Source organism: Colossoma macropomum, unplaced genomic scaffold (genome assembly GCF_904425465.1).
Source record: "Colossoma macropomum unplaced genomic scaffold, Colossoma_macropomum, whole genome shotgun sequence".
Lineage (NCBI taxonomy): Eukaryota > Metazoa > Chordata > Actinopteri > Characiformes > Serrasalmidae > Colossoma > Colossoma macropomum.
In genome coordinates, this window is record NW_023494801.1 from 17,897,224 (window position 1) to 17,921,312 (window position 24,089).

Below are 24,089 nucleotides of genomic sequence, written 5' to 3' on the forward strand. Positions count from 1 at the left end.
ATAATGATTTCTTGTGAGAACTTTCTGTGAGGTAGCTTTTAGAGGCATTTCACTGCCAAAAATCTTATCTCCCAACTGAAATGATCTTAAATGTAGTCGATATATCTAATATTTCAAGTCGAGGCTGCTGTAAGCTTATTATAGGATTATTTAGCTTATTTGTAGATGATTTATGTTTTGAGTAATTTTATCCAGCCGAATTCTGTTGGCATATAAAGCAATCTCAGCATGAGAAATATTAGATGTATCGACTACATTTAAGGTAATTTCGCTTGACGCTTTTGCAGCATAAACTCTTTAGATGTCTGGTTCCTATTAACATCCCTGTGAACAGTCTTGGTAAGTTTCTCTAGTATGTAGCAGTTCACAACAAAACACTCTAAATGACTTCACTTACATTCTAAAAATTTAACTGTGCAGTAATTTTTAAAATTCAGTGGAATTCCCCTTTACGAAAGCATGACAGCAAATGTAATTCATTACATAACTCACTGTGTAATTAATCAAATAACTGAGCATTTACATTTAATAGCACATTAAAAAAAGTTGAAGATCGAAGTTTTTTTTGCTCTGTTCGAATACAAACCTCTGCTCAATTAAATACATACCTTAATAAAATGTGTCAGCAATCATCCTGTTTCATAATTTCTGTTATTTATTTGAGAAACTTCAAAGACTAAAACATTTCTAAAGTGCTGCCGGGGCTAAAATAAATAAGTTGTATTGTTTTGGTACTAAAGCATTTCTTTCAGAGTTCACTTTGACTTCAAAGCTGCGCTCACTTTAGATAACGTATTGTGTAAGCGTGAGTTTCTGTGTCAGTGCAGCAGCACCGCTTTGTGGCCACTGCCTTTTTGTTTCTTCTTGTTTTATTTCGTACCTCAGGCAGTTTGATTAGTCTGCTAAAAGATTCAAACACATTTTGTGCTTTAGAAACATGTCCCAGGTCGCCAAAGGACTTAATGAGAAATCTGTCTTGCTCTAGATAACAGCCGGCTCGTCAAGTATACCTGCAGGAAAAAGCTTATCGCAGAAATGAGTGCTTTAATCCCAGCTGTGGTGCTGTGTAGAGAAAGAACAAAACAACAAGGCCCTTTGGAAACATATTCAATTGTATTTGGTATTTTATTGGTTAGCTAGAGTTTTATTATACACTGAGCTGCCAGTATATTAGATATAGCCATCTTGCACTGACAGTCACTGACAGTTTTATAAGGTACACTTACAATGTACAGTATTGTGTCAAAGTTTAAGAGAAAAGCTAGAAAACTATTTAATAAACTTTTATTTCTTCAGAAAAAAACGCAAATATTGTAATGAATACAAATAACATTAATACAGGAAGTAGTGATTTTATGTATGTCGGTGTGTTCATTTGACAAATTTCCGAACCTCTCCTTGGGGCAGCCCACTTTTAATTGTAGTTATTCTCCAATACCTGGTTTAATGAATCAGTTTATTAAGTTATATCAGGTGTGCTGATGGTGGATTGAACAATTCTAAGCAATGGCTGAGGACATCAAAGAGAATTCAGGAATAAAACTTTGTTCTTCTAACTAGATCAACTACTTTTTTCTAGTGTCATCAGTTTCTATTTTGTAATCAACAAATTCTTATTTATTTTTATGGCATTAATGCTTGTTTGTATTTATTGTAGTGTTATATGATGTTTTAATAGGCAAAAATCTCACTTATTGCCCAGATTAATGGTTTTAACAGTTTGCTTATGGTGTTTTTTCACAGTGTGCACTTTGTAACCCCTATACTTAATGCTTGTCATTTCCATGTCAGTGTTACTGCTGTGCTGAGAATGGTCCACCACCCAAATAGTTTCTGGTCAGTGGCAATCGTATGGAGTTCCTTTTCCACTGATAGATGGGATAGAGGGGTGCTGACAAACTGAGCAGCAACAGATGAACTACATTCATATTTATGTACACCAATAGCTACAGTTCTTTGTCATAACACATCAAAAAGTTTGTCAGTGCAAATGGAAAATTTCAGTAATGTTTTATAAACTTTAGTTCAACTTTTACCTGTGATGTTGTGAAAACCTACACTGGAAACTTTTTTCTGAAAAAATACTGCATTTAGAAATAAATTTTGTGTTGTGTTGACAGATGCCCCTCACATGCCTCTTACAACAAACAAACACAAACAGCATGGTGGAGAGGTATAGTTAGACTGAAGAGGAGATGAGAGCATTTCTAAAAAATGGGTCCCTGTAACGTGGAGGATTCAGGCGCTTGCGGTTTAGAAGACAAAATGAAGTTTTACTGTTTGAATCAAAATCCAAGGTCGTGGTCAGTACACAGGCGTAGGTCAAATCCAGAAAAGACAACCAGTACAAAAAGATAAACATAACAGGAGGCAAGCAGTCCAAAAGGGTCAGGCAAAGAGGCAGGGTCGATAAACAGGCAGAAATGGTTTCTGGAACCAGGGCGACAAGTTATACTAAAATTGAACTGGGAGAAGAATAACGACCATCTGGCTTGGTGTGCATTCAAACATTTAGCATTACGAAGGTATTCTAAGTTCTTATAGTCGGTGAGTGCTACAAAAGTGTGGTTAGCTGTCTCTAACCAATGGCGCCATTCTTCTAATGCTATTTTACCGCTAACAGATCTCAATACCGTAATTTCTCTCCGTTGGGGTGAGCTTGTGAGAGAAAAAGGCTACTGGATGGAGTTTTGAAGGAGTGCCTGAACGATGTGACAAAACAGCCCCAATACCGGTTTCCGAGGCATCGACCTCTACTACAAAAGGCTTTGAGAGATCAGGGTGCTTGAGTATGAGAGCAGTGGTGAATGGGACAGCAAGGACATGTTCTATATGAGACTGGAGATCTGGCGAATACACAAGAATGTCATGCAGATAAGCGGTGGCAAATTTACCTAACACATCTCTTAGCACATCATTTATGAAGGCTTGAAAGGGGGCGTTAGAGAGGCCTAAAGGCATGACCAAGTACTCATAATGTCCTCTAGTGGTCACAAATGCGGTTTTACATTCATCCCCTTCTTTAATTCGGATCAGGTTATAAGCACTTCTAAGGTCAAGTTTGGTGAAGTACTGGGCTCCCTTCAACTGCTCTAAAGCTACTGGTACAAGAGGAAGAGGATAGGGGTAAGTTTTAGTGATTTGATTAAGACCCCTATAATCAGTGCAGGGACGAAAGCCACCATCTTTTTCTTTACACAGAAAAATCCTGATGCCACTGGGGAAGTGGAAGGCCTGATAAACCCTTGATCAAGGGCCTCTCAAATATATGTGTCCATGGCTTTTTCTTCCTCTTCTGTTAGGGGGTAAACTTGGGATTTGGGGAGAACAGCATTCTCTACCAGGTCTATAGCACAGTCATATGGCCTGTGAGGGGGGAATTTCGTGGCATTTCCTTGGTTAAAAAACCTCTTTAAGGTCAGAGTATTCATGGGGAATATCAAAGGAAATGTCTGCATCGGGGCTGTCTACAGAAGTGGATGAGATAGAAACTGAAGGATCTTAGGGTCAGGGTCTTAGCTGGAATACTGGAGTATTCTCCATGTGCTTTCCAGGGGTCAGCGCCGTATGCTTTTGTGGCCAGATTCGGCATTCACGGATGTGATGACCAGCACTGCCACAACACAGACACGGGTTCTCTTTCAGCCAACAAAGTCTTTCTTTAAAACGAGATGAGTCACACTGCATTGGTTCTTCTAACTCCTTCTGTTCTTGGGGCGTTTTCATTCTTGTTGTCATCCTTCCTGGTCGTTCTGCTCTCAGCTTGCCACAGTTGTTTAATAGATGGTCAAACTGAATTGAGAGGGTGAGAAGCTGATCTAATGTCAGATCGCCATCCTTGCATGCTAATTCAGTTAGAATATAAGGATTCAGTCCTTGACTGAGCGATTACCCTGAGGTAACTTAGACAGTAACTTCCCACTGACCTTTCCTTCATGGGGATGGTCAAATACAGTTCTGAATTCTTTGATAAACTGGGCATAGGAGAGAGTATGTATATGGGACCAGCTGACTGTGGCCCATTCTACAGCTCTGTCTGCTAGACTGGAAACTATAAATGAGATTTTCACCTGATCAGAGCTTAATGGGGAGTTATCAAAAAAGATCAAACACGGGTGCAGAAAACCACGAAAGTTTTCGGGGTTACCATCAAATTTATCAGGTTTACTCAGAGGAAATGAGGTGTTTTGTGCTTCAGCTTGAGTTGAGGAGCTGGAGGCACTGGTTCCTGATTCAACAATGCTCAGATTCTGAACTTAAGTGGTGAGCCCTTTCACACTCGCCACGAGTTGCATCAGTTGAGGTTGTTGGTCGGACTGTTGGTGTGCTAGCGATTCGAGAGAGTATGTAAACACTGCTAACACTTGCAGATGGCAGCCTAGCAGGTGGCCTTGTTCAGGATCCGCTGTCTGCATTGGTGGCAAGGTATTCTGTAATGTGACAGAAGCTCGCAGTTTAGAAGCTTTACTGTTTGAATCAAAATCCAAGGTCGTGGTCAGGCATAGGTCAAATCTAGAAAAGACAACCAGTACAAAAAGATAAACATAACAGGAGGCAAGCAGTCTGAAAGGGTCAGGCAAAGAGGTAGGGTCGATAAACAGGCAGAAATAGTCATAAACACAACACAATTAAAACGCTCAGTAGATCTGTAATAGATGTAATACCTCGCAACTAAGCTATGCTAAAGCTCGGGCTTAAATACTGAACTATGATAGTCACATGATAAAACCAACAGGTGAACAGGATTAGTATTCTGGAGACTGGGAGCACTGATTGGAGTGTGAGGGAAGGTCAGTCATGTGATCTCCCAGAGGATTCTGGAAGTTGGAGACCAAATGAGTCTCAGAGACAGAGGGATGTGTGCCAGTGCCTGTTACAACATACATGAAATCAGAAATAGAAACGTCAAACACAATATTTTATATATATATATATTATATATTATAAATAAACTTAAGGGACAACACTTTACTGCAGAAAATAACATCATTACATAAACCATTTCTATTGCTAAAAGTCAGTTTGGTGGATGTTGCTGGGCAGCAAAAATTTCCAACATTTTTTATTCATTTTCATTTTATTGCTTGCAATTTGCACAGAAAGTCAGTGGAAATGTGTCGGTCCACAAAGTGCACCTACATGGTAGGTGTACCTGGTAAATTGGCAGTTATTAAAGAAGGGTCATTATAAACTACTTTGCTCACCAGCCCCTTTAATTAAATTTGTTTATGTGTTTACTTTCTTGCAGAATACCAGAGTGCTGTTCAAGATCCGTGTTGTTGGCAGTTCAATTTCCTGTAGCTACCTGAGTCCTCAAGATGGACGGCCACTTTACCACCCTGCAGTAGACAGGTAAGAGCACGGTGTAATTTGAGTTGCAGTTCTTTAAAACAAGTGGAGGAATCCTTTGTGGATTTTAAACTTTCAGTTGATACTACATTTGTGTAGGTTTTAATTAGATTGTGCTGTTGTATTATTATTATTTAGGGCTGCCAGTTAAAATAATTAATTGTAATCACATTCTTTTCTGTAGTTAATCACAATTAGTCTCATTTGTCTTATTTATTCAAAACCGAGCCTCAAGAAAGGTTTCATTTTTTAATTTTAAAAGAAGTGCATTTTGTTATAGCTATATGAATGTATTAACGCAAGGTTCACATGAACCTGAGCATACTATGTAAACTCAAGGTGATCAAAAATACAGGGTTTCATCACTGATGTCCAGTGAGAGCAAAACTGGCTGCATGTTCCTATTCCTCCACAACTGTAGAAAGTAAAGGTCCTCCTCAGGATTCGTTCCAACTGCCTTACTTCTGTAGTTTGCTCATACCAGCGGTAAAGGTGTTTAGGCAGTTGGAGCAAAATCCTGGAAAGGGTTTTTACTTTTTGGACCTGAATTACCCATTTCTGTATGTGAACGTGAGGGCTTCAGTCATGTGCATCATATCATGCAGTTTACAAGCAACTGGGCTGTAACTGGGCTTCATTCAGATGGTTCAAAGGGTCAAACAAGGGAGGTGTGTTAACCTGGGTGTACACTACACAACATTTAAAATTCTAACAGGTTTCTTAAACGTCTGTTTGTCATGAGGGCATGCACACTTTACAGTGAGGCAAAAAGGGTAAATAACACATAGCAAGTTTTGGCCAATAAAAGCACTCAAACCCCCAAAATCTCCTGTTATCTGATGACCCAAGCAAGCTGAATTGGACAGCACTTAGTTGTGCTTCCATGCACATACAAGAAGCATAGCGAAACACAAACTGTTGCTGGAATCACTCATTCAGTTCCATCGCTGACCATCTCACACTGTTGGATTCGTGAACGTTTTCAGAAAATCAAACCTCTTTAAAAATATAAAAGGGCCTCCATTTACTTCAGAGCTCAGTTGGAAAGCTAAAGATCGACTTGTATCTCTCCCACTGCCCAATGATTCCCACTGTCAGTTGCTTTTCATCGAGCTTTTGAGCTGGAATTTCATTTTATAATGTGAAAATTTACCAGAAGGTGCAAATTATGGTAAAAATGACTGAAAATTGTGTAGTGTAGGCATAGCTGTAACACTGTTAATCATTTATAGCACTAATGCATTATGTATGTATTAACTTTGACACTACTAGTTATAATGTGAAAAGTGTTTGTTATTTGTTTATGTCAAAACAAACAGAAAAATGCAGACTTGAACCTAATGATTGATAGATTTATTAATGCCTTTATTTATTAATGCCTTTATTAATCCCAGAGGGAAAGTTGTCTATTGCAACAGCACAAAGTACAGTAAAGAGCAAAACAAGAGTAAACGTATTGTTATATGCTATTATATAGATCTGTAAATAGAAGAAGAGGTAAAGATATATAATAAAATGTACTGAAACAACCATGAAATATAATGTGCAGTACAAAAATAAGAAGTAAATTCACATAAATGCAGGTGACAATGCAGTGGTGTACATCACGTCTAGTGAATGACTACACACTGTAAATGATAACTTATGTTAATAATTGTATATGCATCGGTGTATAAACAAGTTGCAGTGCAGATACAGAATGTAAAGCAAAAGCAAATATAATTGATTGTGTTACTATGTAATTAATCACAAATGTGAATTGTGTTACTTTTATATATTATAGAAAAATGACGAATTATTTTTTAAACATTCTAAAATATAAATAAAATATTTTGTGATTTGTCTCAGTGAATTTACTGAATAGCAAGTGAGTTTTACTGTGGTTTTAGTGAAGATGACTTACTGTTTCAGGGAGATGTGTATTCAATGTGAGGACGTTGCCTATAAAATATACATTGCAATTCCCTTTTCTTTCCTTTTCTCGCTACTTTCCATCACGACATTCACTGAAGTGCACACAGCATTGTAACCTTATGACTGATAATCAGGGTACATACTTGGTCTATCTTGCATACAAATACAAACATATCCCCACCAAAGGTCTTTGGCCATGTCTCACACACTGACCTACACGGGATCTTTTTTGTCCAAGGGGAGAGAAAACGAGCAAAGGGAAGAGTCATCGTTTTTCTTGGGAATCCAAAGAATGCTCTACTGTGAATTCTAACTATGTAGGCAATGAGAAAGTATTGATTTTCTTCTCTGCATTCAGTGAACAAGAAAGCCAGGAATCGAAGATGCAATGTTCACCTTTTATTCTTCAGAAGCCATGTTATCTTCATGTATTAATCTTGATAAAAACTTGTCAGATGAAATATTACAGTGATGATAGGGTGTAATAAGAAGACATGCAGCTGTTTATCAGGAGAAATATGTTATCGCGTCTCACATGCTGACTAAAGCCTTGGGAATTGGTAACTGAAACTGGGGAACAGCGACACTCTGATAAACAGCAGGGGGCTGTCATTATATTTTTAACTTCCAATTTATTGCACTTTAGTTTGGTTTTGACCTTTTTCATACATTGGTAATAGTAGCTGTAACTTACATTTTTAACATTGATTTTTAACATCTTAAACATTGCGTGTTTACGTTTCAGCTGTGCATGTACGGTTGGTTGCTTGGTAACAGACATGACAATTGATTGTCGACTTTGAGTAGGTTACAAATTCCTAATTTGAGATTAGATGCTGAGAGATAAGATTCCTAAAATAAGATAAGAATTGTGAAAAGTCTTTCCTTGACCCATCAGATCTTAACTTACGACAAAAGATAGGACATTTCTGTAATACGGTCTCAGGAAGCTATTCTCATTCGCAGCTTGCTGGCCTTCAACAATTGCTCAGTCAGTTTGCAAGTGTCTTTGGAAAGGTGCACTCAAGAGCTGAAATGGATTAGCACTGGGCCAATTATCTATTTAAAGACTGTTTTCTAAGCCATCTCTCGCAAGGTCTCCACATGCTTCTTTCTTACTCATTGAACCTGTATGCACCTTCTCATTGAACTCTCTATACGTTCCACAGACCTTGAGACCTTAGATTGAATGTGCTTTGTAAAAACTACTATCTGCCCTGACACTGATGACAAGAATGGCTCAGTGTTTCCTCGTGGAGAGAAACCTTGCTCTATGATGAATTGCCTTGTCGTATTACTTTGTATTCTGCTTTATTTATATGAAGTGTATTTAAGGCTGCCGCTGTTCTCTGTGGGTCATATTGCTCAAACTCAGCGCAAGGATGTAAAACCGAATAAAGAGATAAAACCTTTCTCTCCTCTTCATGTCTCTAAATAGAAAATTTAAATCTGTGTTAAGTATCTTCTTATTTCAAAAGCCACAGTGCAACGAGCTGAAGACGCTGGAAATAAGGAAGCACTTTTAAAGCCATAGACAGCTGGGCTATGAAGATAATACTGCAGATAAAGATGGCACAGAGAGAAACGGTTTGCACTAATTCTTTTTGAATTGGCTCATATCGGCTCCAGCTCCACTATGGCCGCGCCCACTCATGAGTATGGATGTGCAAGTTTCACGAGACAATATGGATTGTCCTTTTTGCTTCACTATACGATACATTTTCAATACAGAATTGGGAAAGAAATGCTAAAGTAACTTAAATATTTATTTATTTATGTATTTATTTTTATTTATTTATTTTATTATTTAAATAAATAACAGTTTATGTAGTCATCTAACACTGGTGATTTTCCAGTGTCAGTGTGTTTGAACTCCAGTTTATTGATATTTGGTTGTGTGTTGTCCTCCTAGTCTCACCATAAATTCCATGCCCCTCGTCACGGGCACATGGGCTTCCTGCCCCATAAACGGAGTAAGAGGCATCGTGGGAAGTAAATTATAAATGAAAAAAATATTTTTTATTGATATTCACTTATATTTATTTATATTGGTAATTCCCAGAACATTTTTTGTTTTCGTTTTTTCCCCACTGTTGTCTCAAAAAGAGTTCTTGCTGACTGGATAACTGGCACAAGTAATTTTTTTTAAGACAAAAGAAAAGTAAATAGATAATTTAAACTGATCTGTGTTACATGTTATGTATTAGCACAGGCTTTTGATCCTTTGAAGGTTAAGCAATGTCACCAAGCTGATGCCGTTTTAACTACACTCTTAAAAATGATGGTTCTTCAATGGTTCTGTAGTAGAGAAAATGGTTCTATATAGAACCATGAACACTCAAAAAACCATTGGCATAATTAAAGGGTTGTTTGTATCGCAGAATGGTTCTTAAGATTGATGCAGAATGTGCTGTAGATGGTTCTATTTACAACCTGTTTAAAAAGGGTTTTATATAGCACCCTAAAGCGTTCCTCTATTGTTATGATGTCAAGCCTGTAACAATAGAAAAACCCTTTTTAGTGCTATATAGAACACTTTTCCAAAAGGTTCTATATGGAACCGGATAAAACACACTCTCCATCAATCTGAAAAACACTTGCAAAGAACCCCTTAATCATGCAATGGGTACTTTTGTGAGTGTTCATGGTTTTCATTAGAACCATTTTCTTTACTAAACGACCCTTGAAGAACCATCTTTTTTAAGTGTGCACCACTCTTTGCCCATGATTGTTGTAATCAACCAGGAAACTGTTTTGCTTATTCCAGCTCAAGCTTGTTCTCTCAACCCATCATTTCAAACAGCTTAGCTAAAGTAGTATAGTGTACTATAGTAAAGTTTCTGTTTTATTCTTATGTTTGAGTTATTACTTTTAAGAGGATCATGTTATATACATCTATACAAATCTAACTGTATTCAAATTCACAGTGTGTATCGTCTAGCAGTTCCCGCATCTTGACACCCTACTCATGATCAGTCACACGTGTAGCTAGTTTCAGAACTCTCACATAAATACTTACAGCTTTGTGCTTTTTCTTAGATGTTGCATAAATTTGCTCCCTCGTTTCTGATATTTCCCCTTATTTAGGTTTTCTGTTTCATACTGTTTGTAGACCTTTGCTCTATTTGATTGATTTTCTTCTTTTTTGATTACCTCTGTTTATGCTGATGCAACCAAATCTATAAAATGTAGCGGTTTGTAAGAATGTAGTTTTGGAGAGTGTTATTTACCCTGTGGCCACAAAAGAGAGAGGAAGAGAGAAAAGGGAGAGATTGAGAACGATAGAAAATGAAGAAAAGCCAGATTTCAGCTCATAACAGTGCACAACAGTGCCACAGCTAGACTAAGATATACACAGTGAGAGGGACCCCTCATTACAAAGACAAATGCACTTTTGAAAGTTTAGTGGTATAAAAGCCACTGGTCTACAGAGACAAAAAGTGACATGGTCAGATGAGTCATCCTTCACCATATTCTCCACAAGTAGGCGACTGCATCTGTGGAGTATATCAGGAGAACCGTACAAGCCTGAGTGCTTGACCCCTACAGTGAGGGAGTCTGGTGTGGAATTGAGGCAGTATGAGATTTTCACAGTATGATAATTGTCTCACGGTTTCACGGTATCATAGTGTACAGTATTGCACATAGTAAAAAGCAAGATTTAACTGTTGTAGTTCGCTGATGTGGAGCTCATTTGAATCCAACTAATGATAATTTTTATTATGGATTAATCTGCTGATTATTTTCTCCATTCATTGATTGATTTTTTTTCTATACTTTTTCCCAGTTTTCTCCCCAATTTAGCTGTATCTAATTCCACCCACTAGTTAGGACTCCCCCAATCACATGATACTACCAGCAAGAGGGCAAAAGCTAGCACAGGCTCCCTCTGAGACCTGTGAAGCGCCACCACGTCTGCCGCCAACGCAACGTCATTGAACAGCAGAACATGCTTGGAGGAAAGTGCCAACCACCAGTTTTGTTACGTCAGCTAACAGATGCCTGCACTGACTAGCATCGCACTGAGCTATGGGGGAGACGGGAGTCCTGTCCTACCCACCCAGAGAGAGCGAGGCTAACTGTGCTCTCTTGGACTCCCGGCCACAGATGGCTGTAGCATCACCAGGGATCGAACTCACGATCTTCTGAGATTGATTGGTTTTTAAAGATTCTGAAACTAGTTACAAATGCTGTCACATGTGCTTTAAACCATTATCAAAGTAGTTGTCAAGTTTATTGTAGGTATAAGAGCGACAGCACAGCCAGACTGATCCTGTCTGGACCTTTAACTCACACACACTCACTCAGAGTTTGTTTGTGAGTTTCTTTATTGTATCAGATTGGAGTCAGCGTGTGTCTGTTTGTAAGTCAGAGGTTACCAAACAGACAGACAACAAAGATGTAGCCAGGAGTCGTGATGTGGAAAAATACTTTGATAGCACATTTTATGATCAGCGTTTAAACATTTACACATTTTCCCATTATGGATTAAAGTTATAAACAGGATACATTCTTTCATCTGCACAGAGGGATGGTGTTCTCAAAGATGGCTGATCATGTTTGATGTGTTTCCTCCTGTGGCAGCCACTTTGCATCCACACTTTTTGCAAACTGGATATCCGTCCTTGAGGACAACCCTACGTTCATTTTTGGGATATCCAAAGTAATCCCATGCTGGTGATTTTAATTTCCTTCCTGGGGGATAGAGATTGGTGATATCAATCTCGCTTCTTTCTAACAATTTCTTGGCTGCGTGTGTGTACATGTGTGGCACCAGTTGTGGAGTCTGAAAGGCAGTCGAGGAGGGACAGAGAGATATGCACATACACGTGACATTCTCCACTTGGTTGCTTTTTTTTAGTACCGCTCATTAGCAAACGTACATGGTACAATGGTACAACAACCATTTTTTTATGCCATGGTACACCATGAAACAGCTCTCTTGGTATGTTTTGTCTGCTTTAAGGTAAGGGTCACTACAAATAAATACAAAGTTATTTTGATGATACCTTTATTCTATGATAAGAAAGACATTTCTTTTGTGTTTTAGTTGATTATCCCCATCCACTGGGCATGAGGGGTCACTCAATGGTTTGATGAATATGAAAATGATGTAAATCAGATGGCCTTCACTCTCACCAAATCTCAACCCACTTGAACGCGAACGCATAATGTGTTAGACAGTGACAGGGAATGTCTTTTAGGAGAAGGGTGTTCCATTCATCCAGTACAGTTCCAGAGACTTGTAGAATATATTCCAAGGCACACTGAAGCTGTCCTGGTGGCTTGTGGTGGCCCAACACCATACTAAGACACTTTATGTTGGTCTGTAGACATTTTCAAACAACAAGATGGCAAAGTTGTATAGTGCGAGTCTGAGTGGCACCAAGTTATTGTTTTGTTGGTCAACTTGTAGTTCATGACCTCTTACGCTAGCTGCATGCAGTAAACAAATGTTTACTTTCAACCTTTACCTTCAACATTTTTGTTTTTTATTCATAACAATATAAGAAAGTTAAAGCATGTCTCACAGGTCTACAGTTTGGTAGAAGATGCAAAAAAAACATTTTTTGGAGACAATTCTGTTCAAATTGGCATGACCTTGGTTGTGCTACAGTGGTAAGGCTTATTGCAGCACCGTCAACCCTGATTAAACACTGTGCCCTTGGGCAAGTTGCAAGGATACAATAATATATGTGCTTCTGTTTGTTTCTGTATGTGTGTGCGCGTCTGCTTGTTAAGAACCTTCAAATCTTCTTTCTTTTCTCACTTGTTCCAAATCTTTATAGAGGGTAATTTGGCAAAGATTTGATATTGTATGCTTGCAGACTTTCAGAATATGTGTGCATCTGAGTATATTCATGACTTTGGTACAAAACCTCAGGGTTTGATATCTTATGTGACATCAATAACATCATCTTCGGGAGAGTTGATAAGCATCCACTTGCTTTTTTTCTATTAAGAAAAATTTTGTGACAAAGATGCATGCTCTCAATCATCCTAATGGGCTAATAATGGGTCATCTGTAAATGTAATGCTGCACTGATGTGAAATCTTACATAATGCCTACTGTCACATGGAGCTGCATGGGATAAAATGGAGAAAAAGGTCTGTATTTCTGCAGAAATTAAGTGCCAGCTTTGCTCACACGCTGGTTCTCAGCCATACCTTTTCTCAGCTGGGTACTGAAAGAACTCCAAATATATGTTCCAAGCAAAGTGAAAAAAAACATGTTTAAGGACTCTAACAACCTGATCAAGTGTTACATGGATGGCAGCATATAAACTTTGCTGTACTAAACCAAGACTTTCTTGGATGCCATCACACATAAAATTCATCATAACTCTGGTCTTGCTTTGAGAGACTTTTTCAAGAGATTTCAACAAAGTAGACAGACTGATTGCTCATAGACATTTTAGTGCTATTTTTGAGTCACCCAGACATTTTGTTTGCTCTTGCTTTTTACTCCTAGTCCATTTCAGTTCTGAAAATAAACAAGATCAGCACATCAATAGCCTTCTGACCCTACGCCAGCTGCCGGTCAATACAAATGCAGCACACCTATAAGCAGCTCGTCATCTTTGATCCTGTTATGGTGTAAATAACCTTGTCTAGACAGTTTATACTCTGCTTCTGGACCCAGAATACTATTTAGCTATTTATTTGTTCCTTTGTTTATGTCTTGTTTATTGATGGTGATTTGAAAACACTGAAATACATTGCATGAAATGCATTTATTCTGATCACTGGGACAGGCGATACCAATTGTATTAATAATCAAGTAATCTACTGATCATTGCATTCCACTCATTTGGCTTAAAAAAGTCTTGTGTTGCCTTTGCATCATGCTTCGAGTCATTGTTTATCTGAAATGTGAAGCATTTGATATGAGGTTTGAATTTGGCTGAATCTGAGCAGATATTATAGCCCTATACACTTCAGAATCCATCCTGCTGCCTTTGTCAGCAGTCATATCATCAGTAAATACAAGGGAATTAGTTCCACTGGCCGCCATACATGCCCACACCATAACAGTACCTCCACCATGTTTGACAGATGAGGTGATATGTTGCGGATCATGAGCAGTTCCTTCCCTTCTCCATAGGCTTCTCTTCCCATCCTTCTGGTAAAAGATATGTTGCCATAAGATGTTATTCCAGAACTGTACAGGGTTTTAGGTGTTTGGAATTTTCTGTATTTATACTGGTAAAGTTTTCTCTAGATTGTTGACTTTGACACATATGTGCCTCCTGAAGGGTGTTCTTGATCTAGCCAACTGTTATGAAGGGGTTTGTCTTCACCAGGGAGAGAATTCTTTTGTCATCTACCACAGTTGTTTTCCATGGTTTTCTGGGCATTTTGGTATTTCAGTTGACCAGTTGTGTCAAGAATGTACCAACTAGTTGATTTGCTATCTCTCTGATAGGTTAATGTTTTTTTTTTCATTTTTCGGTCTAAAGATGACTCTAAACCTTTTATCTGCTTACTTGTAAGTGAAACAATGAGAGAGCAACACACACTTGGCCAAAGAACAGCTGTGCAGCCAATTGTCCAATTACAATTGAAACTTTAAAAAGGGGCAGCTATGTATGACAGTGGTTCCTACACTGTTCAATGGATGTAAGTGTCCTCAATGGTTCCTACACTGATCTGGATGTAAATGTCCTCAAATTAAAGCTAAACATTTGCAGTTTGAGTTTATATTTATTTTTTTATTTTTTCATTTCAATTCTAATATGCTGTGGTAGACAGCAAAAATAACTATTTTTTTTAATGTCCAAATATTTATGGACCTGACTGTATAATATATGTATAATATTAGCTATATAAAAATATGTGGCAAAAAAATATAAGAAAACAAAACATATAATAAGAATACATGGAATAAATATAAGAAAACAAAACAAAATAATATTGCATATAAATGGGTGTGTCTATCTGGCCTTATTTCTGGAAGAGATAGCTAATCACTGCTGATTCATCAAGAAGGCAAAATGAACATAATCTCTTATTTCTTGGTATTCTGATACATGTTTTGCCATAAATGTTGCTTCTTTTGTTTACGTGTTTTCCTCAGGGCACTGAAGCTGTGCGGCTCAGGTGGACCTCCGCATGTGAAGCTGATTGTTGAGTGGGAACACAGGATAAAGGATTGGTGAGTCAATCCATCATCATCTTTAATCGATTTAGGCCATAATTACAGAAAATTGTAAGTGCACACAAAGAAGCCGGTGCAGTGCACATTAGAGTTTTTTTTTTTTTGCCTTCGTGAGCATCAAAACAATGTCTTCAGCTCCCTATTGTAGTCCACAACAATCCTGGTTATTAAGACAACATTTAGATGAGACAAATTAGATTTTTTTTAGCTTCTCTAGTGCATTGTGAATTTGAATACTCTACCTTTCAAAAGTTTGGAATTATTGCTTTCAATAATGTCAAACCAATTTGGTTGCAGACAAGAGTATGAAATGATTCTAATATGTTTGTCCTGTACAACTTCACGTCTTTCAAATAATTAGTAGGACAATAGGAGGCTTAATAAAAGGAAAAAATAGATGTATGAAGCCGGAGAAGGTTTTGAAATGACTGAAAAAGCTATAATAAATGCCTTATCCAGAATTAGCCTGATGATGATCTTTACTATGTGTATGTGTGTGTGTGGATGAGTGTAGTCTTTTTGGGAACATCCAGGAGGAGGTGGTGAAGGATTCAGAAAGTGTACGTACCCAGCAGCAGCAGCATGTTCAGCAGCATAGCTGCACGCTGGATGAGTGCTTTCAGCTCTACACAAAAGAAGAGCAGGTAAGACATGCAGCTACACAGCCTGAAACAGTTTTCTCATATAGCACTGTTAACATGAGTCTGATAACCTGTGGCTTTCCTAACAACCCTTGTGACTATGTCCTCCACTCTCTGCTTTCTTAATACAATGCAAATATGGTGTGCATAGAGCAAGGCTAGAAAACAAAGGCATAGGCTTGCTGTATTCAGCTCTAAACAATGTCTGGAGTTTGGAGTCCCAACCTTTTGCAGTAGGAAGTAGATGTAGTTGGGTAACTAAGATGGCACAATATATCACTTAAGGCTGCCTTAAAAATTTCAGTTCAGTCTAGTAGTAAGTAAACCTGTGCCTACACTACACAACATTTAGCTTGATTTTAGCCACTTTTTTTCCATTCTGACAGATTTCCACAATCTGTGTCAATTTTCCAGGTCAGGAGTTCAATTGGAGCTGACTGATAGCATGAAAGATCTGGTAATGTGAAAGGAGAAATGAGTCAGTCTTTAGATATTTTAAAACATGTTTGATTTTCAGGACTCAAAATGTCCACAAGTCCTGAAGTGTGAGATGGTCAGCGATGTAATTCAGGCAACAGCCAAAGAGAGAATTAGGAGAGAGAGAAAAAGTCAAGACCTGTATGACTGTTGCCTGAACAGCAGACCACAAAGACTGAGGAGCTGCTTGTTGAACACACAAAATTAGTTGCTCTTTTTAATCACAATTTTAAATCAGTTGCCAGTTTGTAGTAAAATATTTCTCCAGCTCTCACTGTGTTGTGCATTTCATCCCCATATTCATCCCCAGTTTGCATTTCTTCTTGTATGTCCATAAAAGCAAAAACAGGTCCAGTAAAATTTCACTTTGTTTGTATTTTGTGATAACAGGGCAAAAATCAGGTTTTGAGTTATTTTTATAGCTGAAAATCATTACATTTATTATGCCCTCTTTTTGGCTATCAAGTCTATATTTTGGCTATACTGCATCTAAGGTAGGTCTACAAAATACAGTTATCCAGCAAAATGTAAGCTTTAAAGTAGGCAAACACATTCACGTTTTTGGGTGGGGGGTTGTGTGTTTGTTGGGTAAGCTAAACTTTTTTGATGACTTAACCGAACATGTCATACTCAAAAAACAAGAGTGAGTGTTTTTATTGTTTAGCCTGATTTTAAATGCAGATTTTCACAATCTGAAGCAATATTCCACATCAGAGGTGCGATCAGAAGGGATTGATCTGGTAGTGTGAGAGGGGAAACGAATCAATCTTTAGCCTTCTGGTCGCACTCTGGAGTGGTTGGAGGCCTTCTGATAAGCTGATATTTTCATGTTGAGGTGAAGTTGAGTTTTAAGGTGAACTTTTGACTAAACTTGGTTAAGAAAATATAAAAGCTCTGCAGAATGTTGACTTCGAATTTCAAGTTACCCTGACTTTTATGTTTTTTACAGAGCCTTTCGATCCAACATGTGCAAAGCCTGTGGATGACTCATTCAGAGTCAGTGTTCTTCTGCAGTTAAAAACTGTGCTCTTTTCTGTTGAGTGTGGAGTATTTTGTTGTCACATGAAGATTTTGAAGCTTTGCGAAATGTTGGTGAGTTTTAGAGAAAGAGTTAAGCTGTGCTGCATGCAGCACAAAGTTGCATTTACAGTCTGACAGCATTGCACTGAAAGGAGGATGTGGATGTGAATCAGTGATGTGCAAACAAATAGAGTGAAGGATCTTTTGTCAGTGCATCAAGAAACACTGAGTATAGCAAGAGATCCATATAACTGGGAGATATGGAGGGAATATGAGACTTGCTATTGGAAAGGCAGCAATTTAAAATTCCACCATTAAGTGTGCAGTGGAAGGTAGCACAGAAGCTTTGTCATATTAAATCGAGTCTTTTTGGATGTGCTTACTCACTCTCTTTTTTCCAAAACCTCCTGAATTGTGCTTTAAATTAAATTCTGTATCGTCCTGGTCTTGCTTCAAGAAACCTTTACCTTTATCAGTCTAGTATAGTCATTTAATGAACAGCATATGCGTATAGCCCAGTACCTGCCACCAAGGTCTTATTTTATCTCAAGAAGCAAATTGCCTAGAGTTTTACCAAGTTAATTATAAGAAACCCAGCCAGACTTCACTGTAAATTCTTGAAATCATGTGACATTTAAACCTCAATACAGGCAGTAAGCCATTTGTATATAAAGTTTGGTCTAAACAAGGCATACATACCCTAAAAGATATTTTTAATGATGAGGGTTTGAAGTCATTTCAGGATCTCAGAGAAGAGTTTGTCTTGCCTGGTTTTTCTTTTTTTTTATATCTAAGACTGAGATCTGCCCTAAAGGCTTATGGTGTCCCCTGGTCCAACCAAACCACCTCACACCCTCAGAAATGGATAGATTCTACTACTATATCAAGAGGCATGGTATCTTGGTGTATATGTCACTCCTTAAACAATCATATTCTAATCCCTCAGTGTCTTTGTTTTGGGAGAAAGAACTTAATGTTAAACCTAATTGGGTTACGGTGTGGAAGAATTGCTTTATTACTTCTAAAAACCCAGCACACCATATAATTAATTTTAAGTTCATACAAAAAGCATGTGTCACTCCTAATCTGCTGTATAAATTTAAAGTTAGACAAGATCCTTATTGTCATTTGTGTAACTCAGCAATAGTCAGTACATATATGCATATGTTTTGGGCATGTCCTATCGTGGATGTCTTTTGGTCATATGTTCAAAATACTCTCTAATATTTTGGGAAAATCTGTACACAAAGATCCCTGGACTTTCCTCCTACTTGATGACTCTGCAGAATTGTTTTCTACTCATCAAAAAAATTTTTTGGTCGGCCTCACAGCAGCCAAAAAGACTATACTGAAAATATGGTTTCAACCCTCTGTTCCTATGCATCTTGTTTGGCTTACTTATTTTCGGGACATCGCTCTTTTGGAATGTACAACAGCCAGGATAAATAAGGCCAAAATAAGAACAATTGTGTCCTTGTCAAATACTGAGAAAGAGTTGTTAAAAGTAATGAGAGCATAGTTACCTTTTCTAACTGATATGAGGGTGTAAACTTCAGTATACTGAGTTTATTCATTTATCTATTTAGGTATTCATTTGTTTATATGTGTTTTGCTTTGGTGTGTATGTCTTTTCCTCTTGTGTGGTTCTGCCACTGACCATCACTGCTGTCGTTGTCGGTGTTGCTACTTTGATGTCTAGCAATGATTGTTGTCTCCGTACTATGTTTGTTGTGGGAAGCTCTGTGGGCATGGCCTGGGCTTTTTGAACATAGTTCTCGTGGTGTTAACTTGTTAATAAAATATTGATCACAAAAAATAAACTTGTGACATTTAAAAACAAAATTAAACTCCTAGTTTTGATAAAGCAGATCTACACATCGACTGATATGAGCAAAACTCACTTGCAGCAGTGCGGATTTACACATAGGCATGACTTCACATTAACGTTTTCATATGTCGTATTGTTGTTCACGTAGGTGAAAGTATACAGAAATATCATGTTACAAATAAGCAAGGTTACTACACTGCCTGGCCAAAAAAAAGGTCACACATTATAATATCTCGTTGGACCGCCTTTAGCTTTGATTACGGCACGCATTTGCTATGGCATCGTTTCCACAAGCTTCTGCAATGTCACAACATTTATTTCTGTCCAGAGTTGCATTCATTTTTCCCCAAGATCTTGTATTGATGATGGGAGATTTGGACCACTGGGCAAAGTCTTCTCCAGCACATCCCAAAGATTCTCAGTGGGGTTCAGGTCTGGACTTGTGGTGGCCAATCCATGTGTGAAAATGATGTCTCATGCTCCCTAAACCACTCTTTCACAATTTGAGCCCGATGAATCCTGGCATTGTCATCTTGGAATATGCCCATGCCATCAGGGAAGAAAAAATCCATTGATGGAATAACCTGGTCATTCAGTATATTCAGGTAGTCAGCTGACCTCATTCTTTGGGCACATAACGTTGCTGAACCTAGACCTGACCAACTGCAGCAACCCCAGATCATAGCACTGCCCCCACAGGCTTGTACGGTAGGCACTAGGCATGATGGGTGCATCACTTCAGCCGCCTCTCTTCTTACCCTGATGTCCCCATCACTCTGGAACAGGGTAAATCTGGACTCATCAGACCACATGACCTTCTTCCATTGCTCCAGAGTCCAATCTTTATGCTCCCTAGCAAATTGAAGCCGTTTTTGCCGGTTAGCCTCACTGATATGTGGTTTTCTTAAGGCTACACAGCTGTTTAGTCCCAATCCCTTGAGTTCCCTTTGCATTGTGCGTGTGGAAATGCTCTTACTTTCACTATTAAACATATCCCTGAGTTCTACTGTTGTTTTTCTACGATTTGATTTCACCAAACGTTTGAGTGATCGCCGATCACGATCATTCAAGATTTTTTTCCGACCACATTCCCTCCTCAGAGATGATGTTTCTCCACTGTCCTTCCACTTTTTAATAATGCATTGGACAGTTCCTAACCCGATTTTAGTAGTCTCAGCAATCTCCTTAGATGTTTTCTCTGCTTGTGCTAAATAAGGCCTTTTCATAAAGTCACCGTGGCAATGATTAGCACTGCGGTGTCTCTTCAACACAATGGTATTTTCACTCGTGTTCTAGGCAAAAGCCAATCAAAATCCACACATAAATGAGGTCATATATGTTAAAGACCTGCCAAGTCAAGTTCCGGTTGGCTGCAAAAATAGACATGATGAGAGTAAAACAAAGAAACAATGAAAAAAGTTTCTTTATCAGAAAATGTTGTTTATACATATAAAACATAACATATAAAATCTAATTGTAACCTATTTAAACTGTAGGAATTAAATGTAAGCATGTAAGATTTAATTTCTTATTGGTAATAATTCAAGCCTTTTTCCTATTCATTATATTTACAGTAACACTTCACAGAAACATTTTTACTAATAAATTAAAGGTCAGTGTGTTTTTTTGGGTTGTGCTGTTTCTTTTAGCCACTTTCAAGAAATTGTGTTCCTCTAAACTCCGTTAAACACCATTTCTTACTTCTGCAACGTATCAGCCAGCCCATTTTGTTGCTGAAGCTTGGTTTATGAAGAGGACTCATAATCAGAAACAGAAAAAGAATCAGAATCAGATTATTTGCAAGTATGTTGTATGTATCCACACAATGAATTTGGTTCCAGCCATTGGTGTCTCTCTTGTATTAAATGCAATAAACAAACAATGTACAAATATTTTACTGACAATACACAATATACAATATACACAGTATACAAGTAATATGCAGATTATATATGGGTATGTTATATACAATGTACATATTATTTACAGACAATACAAAATATACAAGCACCATACAGGTTATGTAGGAGCAGGTAATATAAAAGTGTGTGTGGTAGTGTAAACAACAGTAATCTACATCATGGATGGGAATGAAATTGTGGTGCACGACGAGTCTGAAGGAGGGTTTAATAAATATCTGAAGAAAAAAGCAGGAGTAGCTATGACCCAGGAGATGATATTACTGGTCAGCTATTTATGAGGGTGATGGCCTGAGGAAAGAAGCTGCTCCTGTGTCTGGCAGTCTTAGTATATAGGGTTTTATAGTGCCTGCCGGAGGGGAGAAGTTGAAGCTGCTCCATACCAGACCGTGATGGATGGACAGATTCGATGACTACGCTGTAGAACTGGCTCCACACCTCCTGCGGCAGACCCATCTTCCTCATCTACTGCATAAAGCACATCCTCTGCTGGGCCTTTTTGAGGATAGAGTTGATGTTGGTCTCCCACTTCACACACACAAAAACATTATCTAAGACTAAGTCTTAACAACTTTCTAAGTTGTTCTGACTGCACAAGAGCACCATCTGTTCAACCTCTCACCGATATGCAGACTTGTCGCCATCCTGGATGAGTTTCATGACCATAGTGTTGTCTGCAAACCTCAGGAGTTAAACAGATGGGAGGTGCAGTCATTGGTGCAGAGAGAGTGGGGAGAGTGCACATCCTTGAGGAGCACGAGTGCTGACCGTATACCAGAAGTGACGTCCCCAACCACATCTACTACTTCCTGTCTGTCAGAAAGCTGATGGTCCACTGACAGATGACTGGGGATACTGGGGAGAGTTTGGAGGAGAGGATTTCTGGGATGATAGTGTCCACAAACAGGATCCTTGCATATGTCCCTGGCCAGTCAAGGTGTTGCAGGATGTAGTGCAGTCCCATGTTGACTGTATCATCTGCTGACCTATTTGCCTGGTAGGAGGGGACTTCACATAGCTCCAGGGATCTGTTGAAGATCTGTGTGAAGACTGAAGCTAGTTGGTCAGCACAAGCTTTAAGACAGGAGGGAGAAACACCATCTGGACCTGGGGCTTTTCTGGTCTTCTGTCTCTGGAAGAGGCAGCTCACATCTTCTGCAGTTTGTAATGTCTGCAAAACCTCATGCAGGGTCAACCTGTTTTTCAGAATGTCTGTGTACTTTCTTTTAGCCACACTGATCTCCTTTGTCAGTGAGTTTCTGGCCTGTTTGCACAGGGTGCTCTCTCCTCCTGTAGACTTCTGCCTTGGCCTAGCGAAACTGTCTTAGTTTGGCTGTGAAACATTTGTTGTTGTTATATGTGTAGAAGGTCTTGGTTGGCACACACATTTCTTTGCAAAAACTGATGCAAGATGTCACAGTGTCGGTCAGTTCATCCAGGTTGTAAGTTGCAGCTTCAAAAACACTCTGCAAAACATGCTGTAAGCCAATTAAAGCATCCTACTCAGTTATGCTCAACGTTAAATACGCATATGGATACAGACAAAGCGTTCTGTCCATACTCTGTGTTCATTGTCCATGTTTGTGCACGTTCTCTGAAAGCTTACAGATATGGACAAAACGGGGCAGTACCCAAGGAGCACTGTAGCCAATAGTTCACGAGAGACACGATGCCAATTCTCCATCCACATGTCAGTACACTGGTGTCTCTTTCATCTCTTTTGCAGTTGGTGCATTATTACAAGCTCCTCCACTGTTGACATGTTTGTTGCTGTCAGAAACTTTTTACTCTGGAATGCCCTTTAGTGGATATACTGCTTAACATCCATGCCAACATAAGGAACACATGGAAGTATGTAGGTGGTGATGGTAACCTTGTTTAAAGTGGACGTTCTTTTTCGTACATAAAGGGAGCATAAATCAGCCTTTACAAAGCATGCAAGTGGCCGTAAATTGTTCTTCCCGTCACCACTAATGTTTCTAACACTCAAAACGTGCATAGACTTTTTAACTCCAACCACTTCTTATTTACTTGCCACATTTCTCCAGTTTTGACTTTCCCTCAGCTCACTGCAGGATCCTTGACTCAGTATTAAGCTTATACAAGCTCCACCCACCACTCCATATATTTTCAGTCAATACAGCGAATGAGAGTTGGCTAACAGGCAATAAAAGATTAAGTTCAAGAGAGGTTTGAAACTTAGAATGGTGTAGTAGGAAGCATGCACTCTGTTTACATCAAAGTCGAATAATTTATTATGGATGATAGCTTTATGTCTCAGCAGTAGACCATGAAAAATGCTTTTGATGTTGAATCAGCTGCCAGTCCTAGCTTTCATTTAGCGCCTCAGTGCCATTTCTTCAGCCCAGAAGTAGCTACAGAGGCTCCAGCAAAAACAGTGTTTGACTACGAATATAAGGACTGGACTTTTCAGCTGGACAGGTGTGTAGGCTAATAATATAGGGAATGTTCTGGGGGTTGTTGGAGAGAGAGCCATTTCCTTGCCCAATGAAATACTCTGCCATTCCCATCACATGTGGGAGCTCTTTTTGAGTAGTGGTTTTTGGTCCTTTTAGAATATTTCAGTCTGCAACAAGCTCTGACTATGCCAATGTTCAATTTCAATCAGCTGCTCTAATTAAAAATTTTAATCTGTTTTTTTTACGTATCTTTTTAATGTGGTTTATTGTGAACACAAAAGTGGAGCTTGATTTTCACCCATCTCTCAAAAATAGAAGCTTTAAGTACTGTTTATGTGATGGTGACAGTTTTGATGGTCTACC

At 38.6% G+C, this 24,089-nt stretch overlaps 1 protein-coding gene across 2 annotated transcripts in view; it reads left to right on the forward strand.

The window, feature by feature from the left end:
* The window catches only part of usp43b (ubiquitin specific peptidase 43b), a 150,406-nt gene that overhangs the window by 117,717 nt on the left and 8,600 nt on the right, over window positions 1-24,089 (forward strand). For both annotated transcript variants that reach the window (XM_036589579.1, XM_036589580.1), the window contains 3 exons: window positions 5,249-5,352; window positions 15,341-15,418; window positions 15,936-16,065. In XM_036589579.1, coding sequence (XP_036445472.1) covers window positions 5,249-5,352; window positions 15,341-15,418; window positions 15,936-16,065 — 312 coding nt within the window. The remainder of the gene's footprint in view (window positions 1-5,248; window positions 5,353-15,340; window positions 15,419-15,935; window positions 16,066-24,089) is intronic.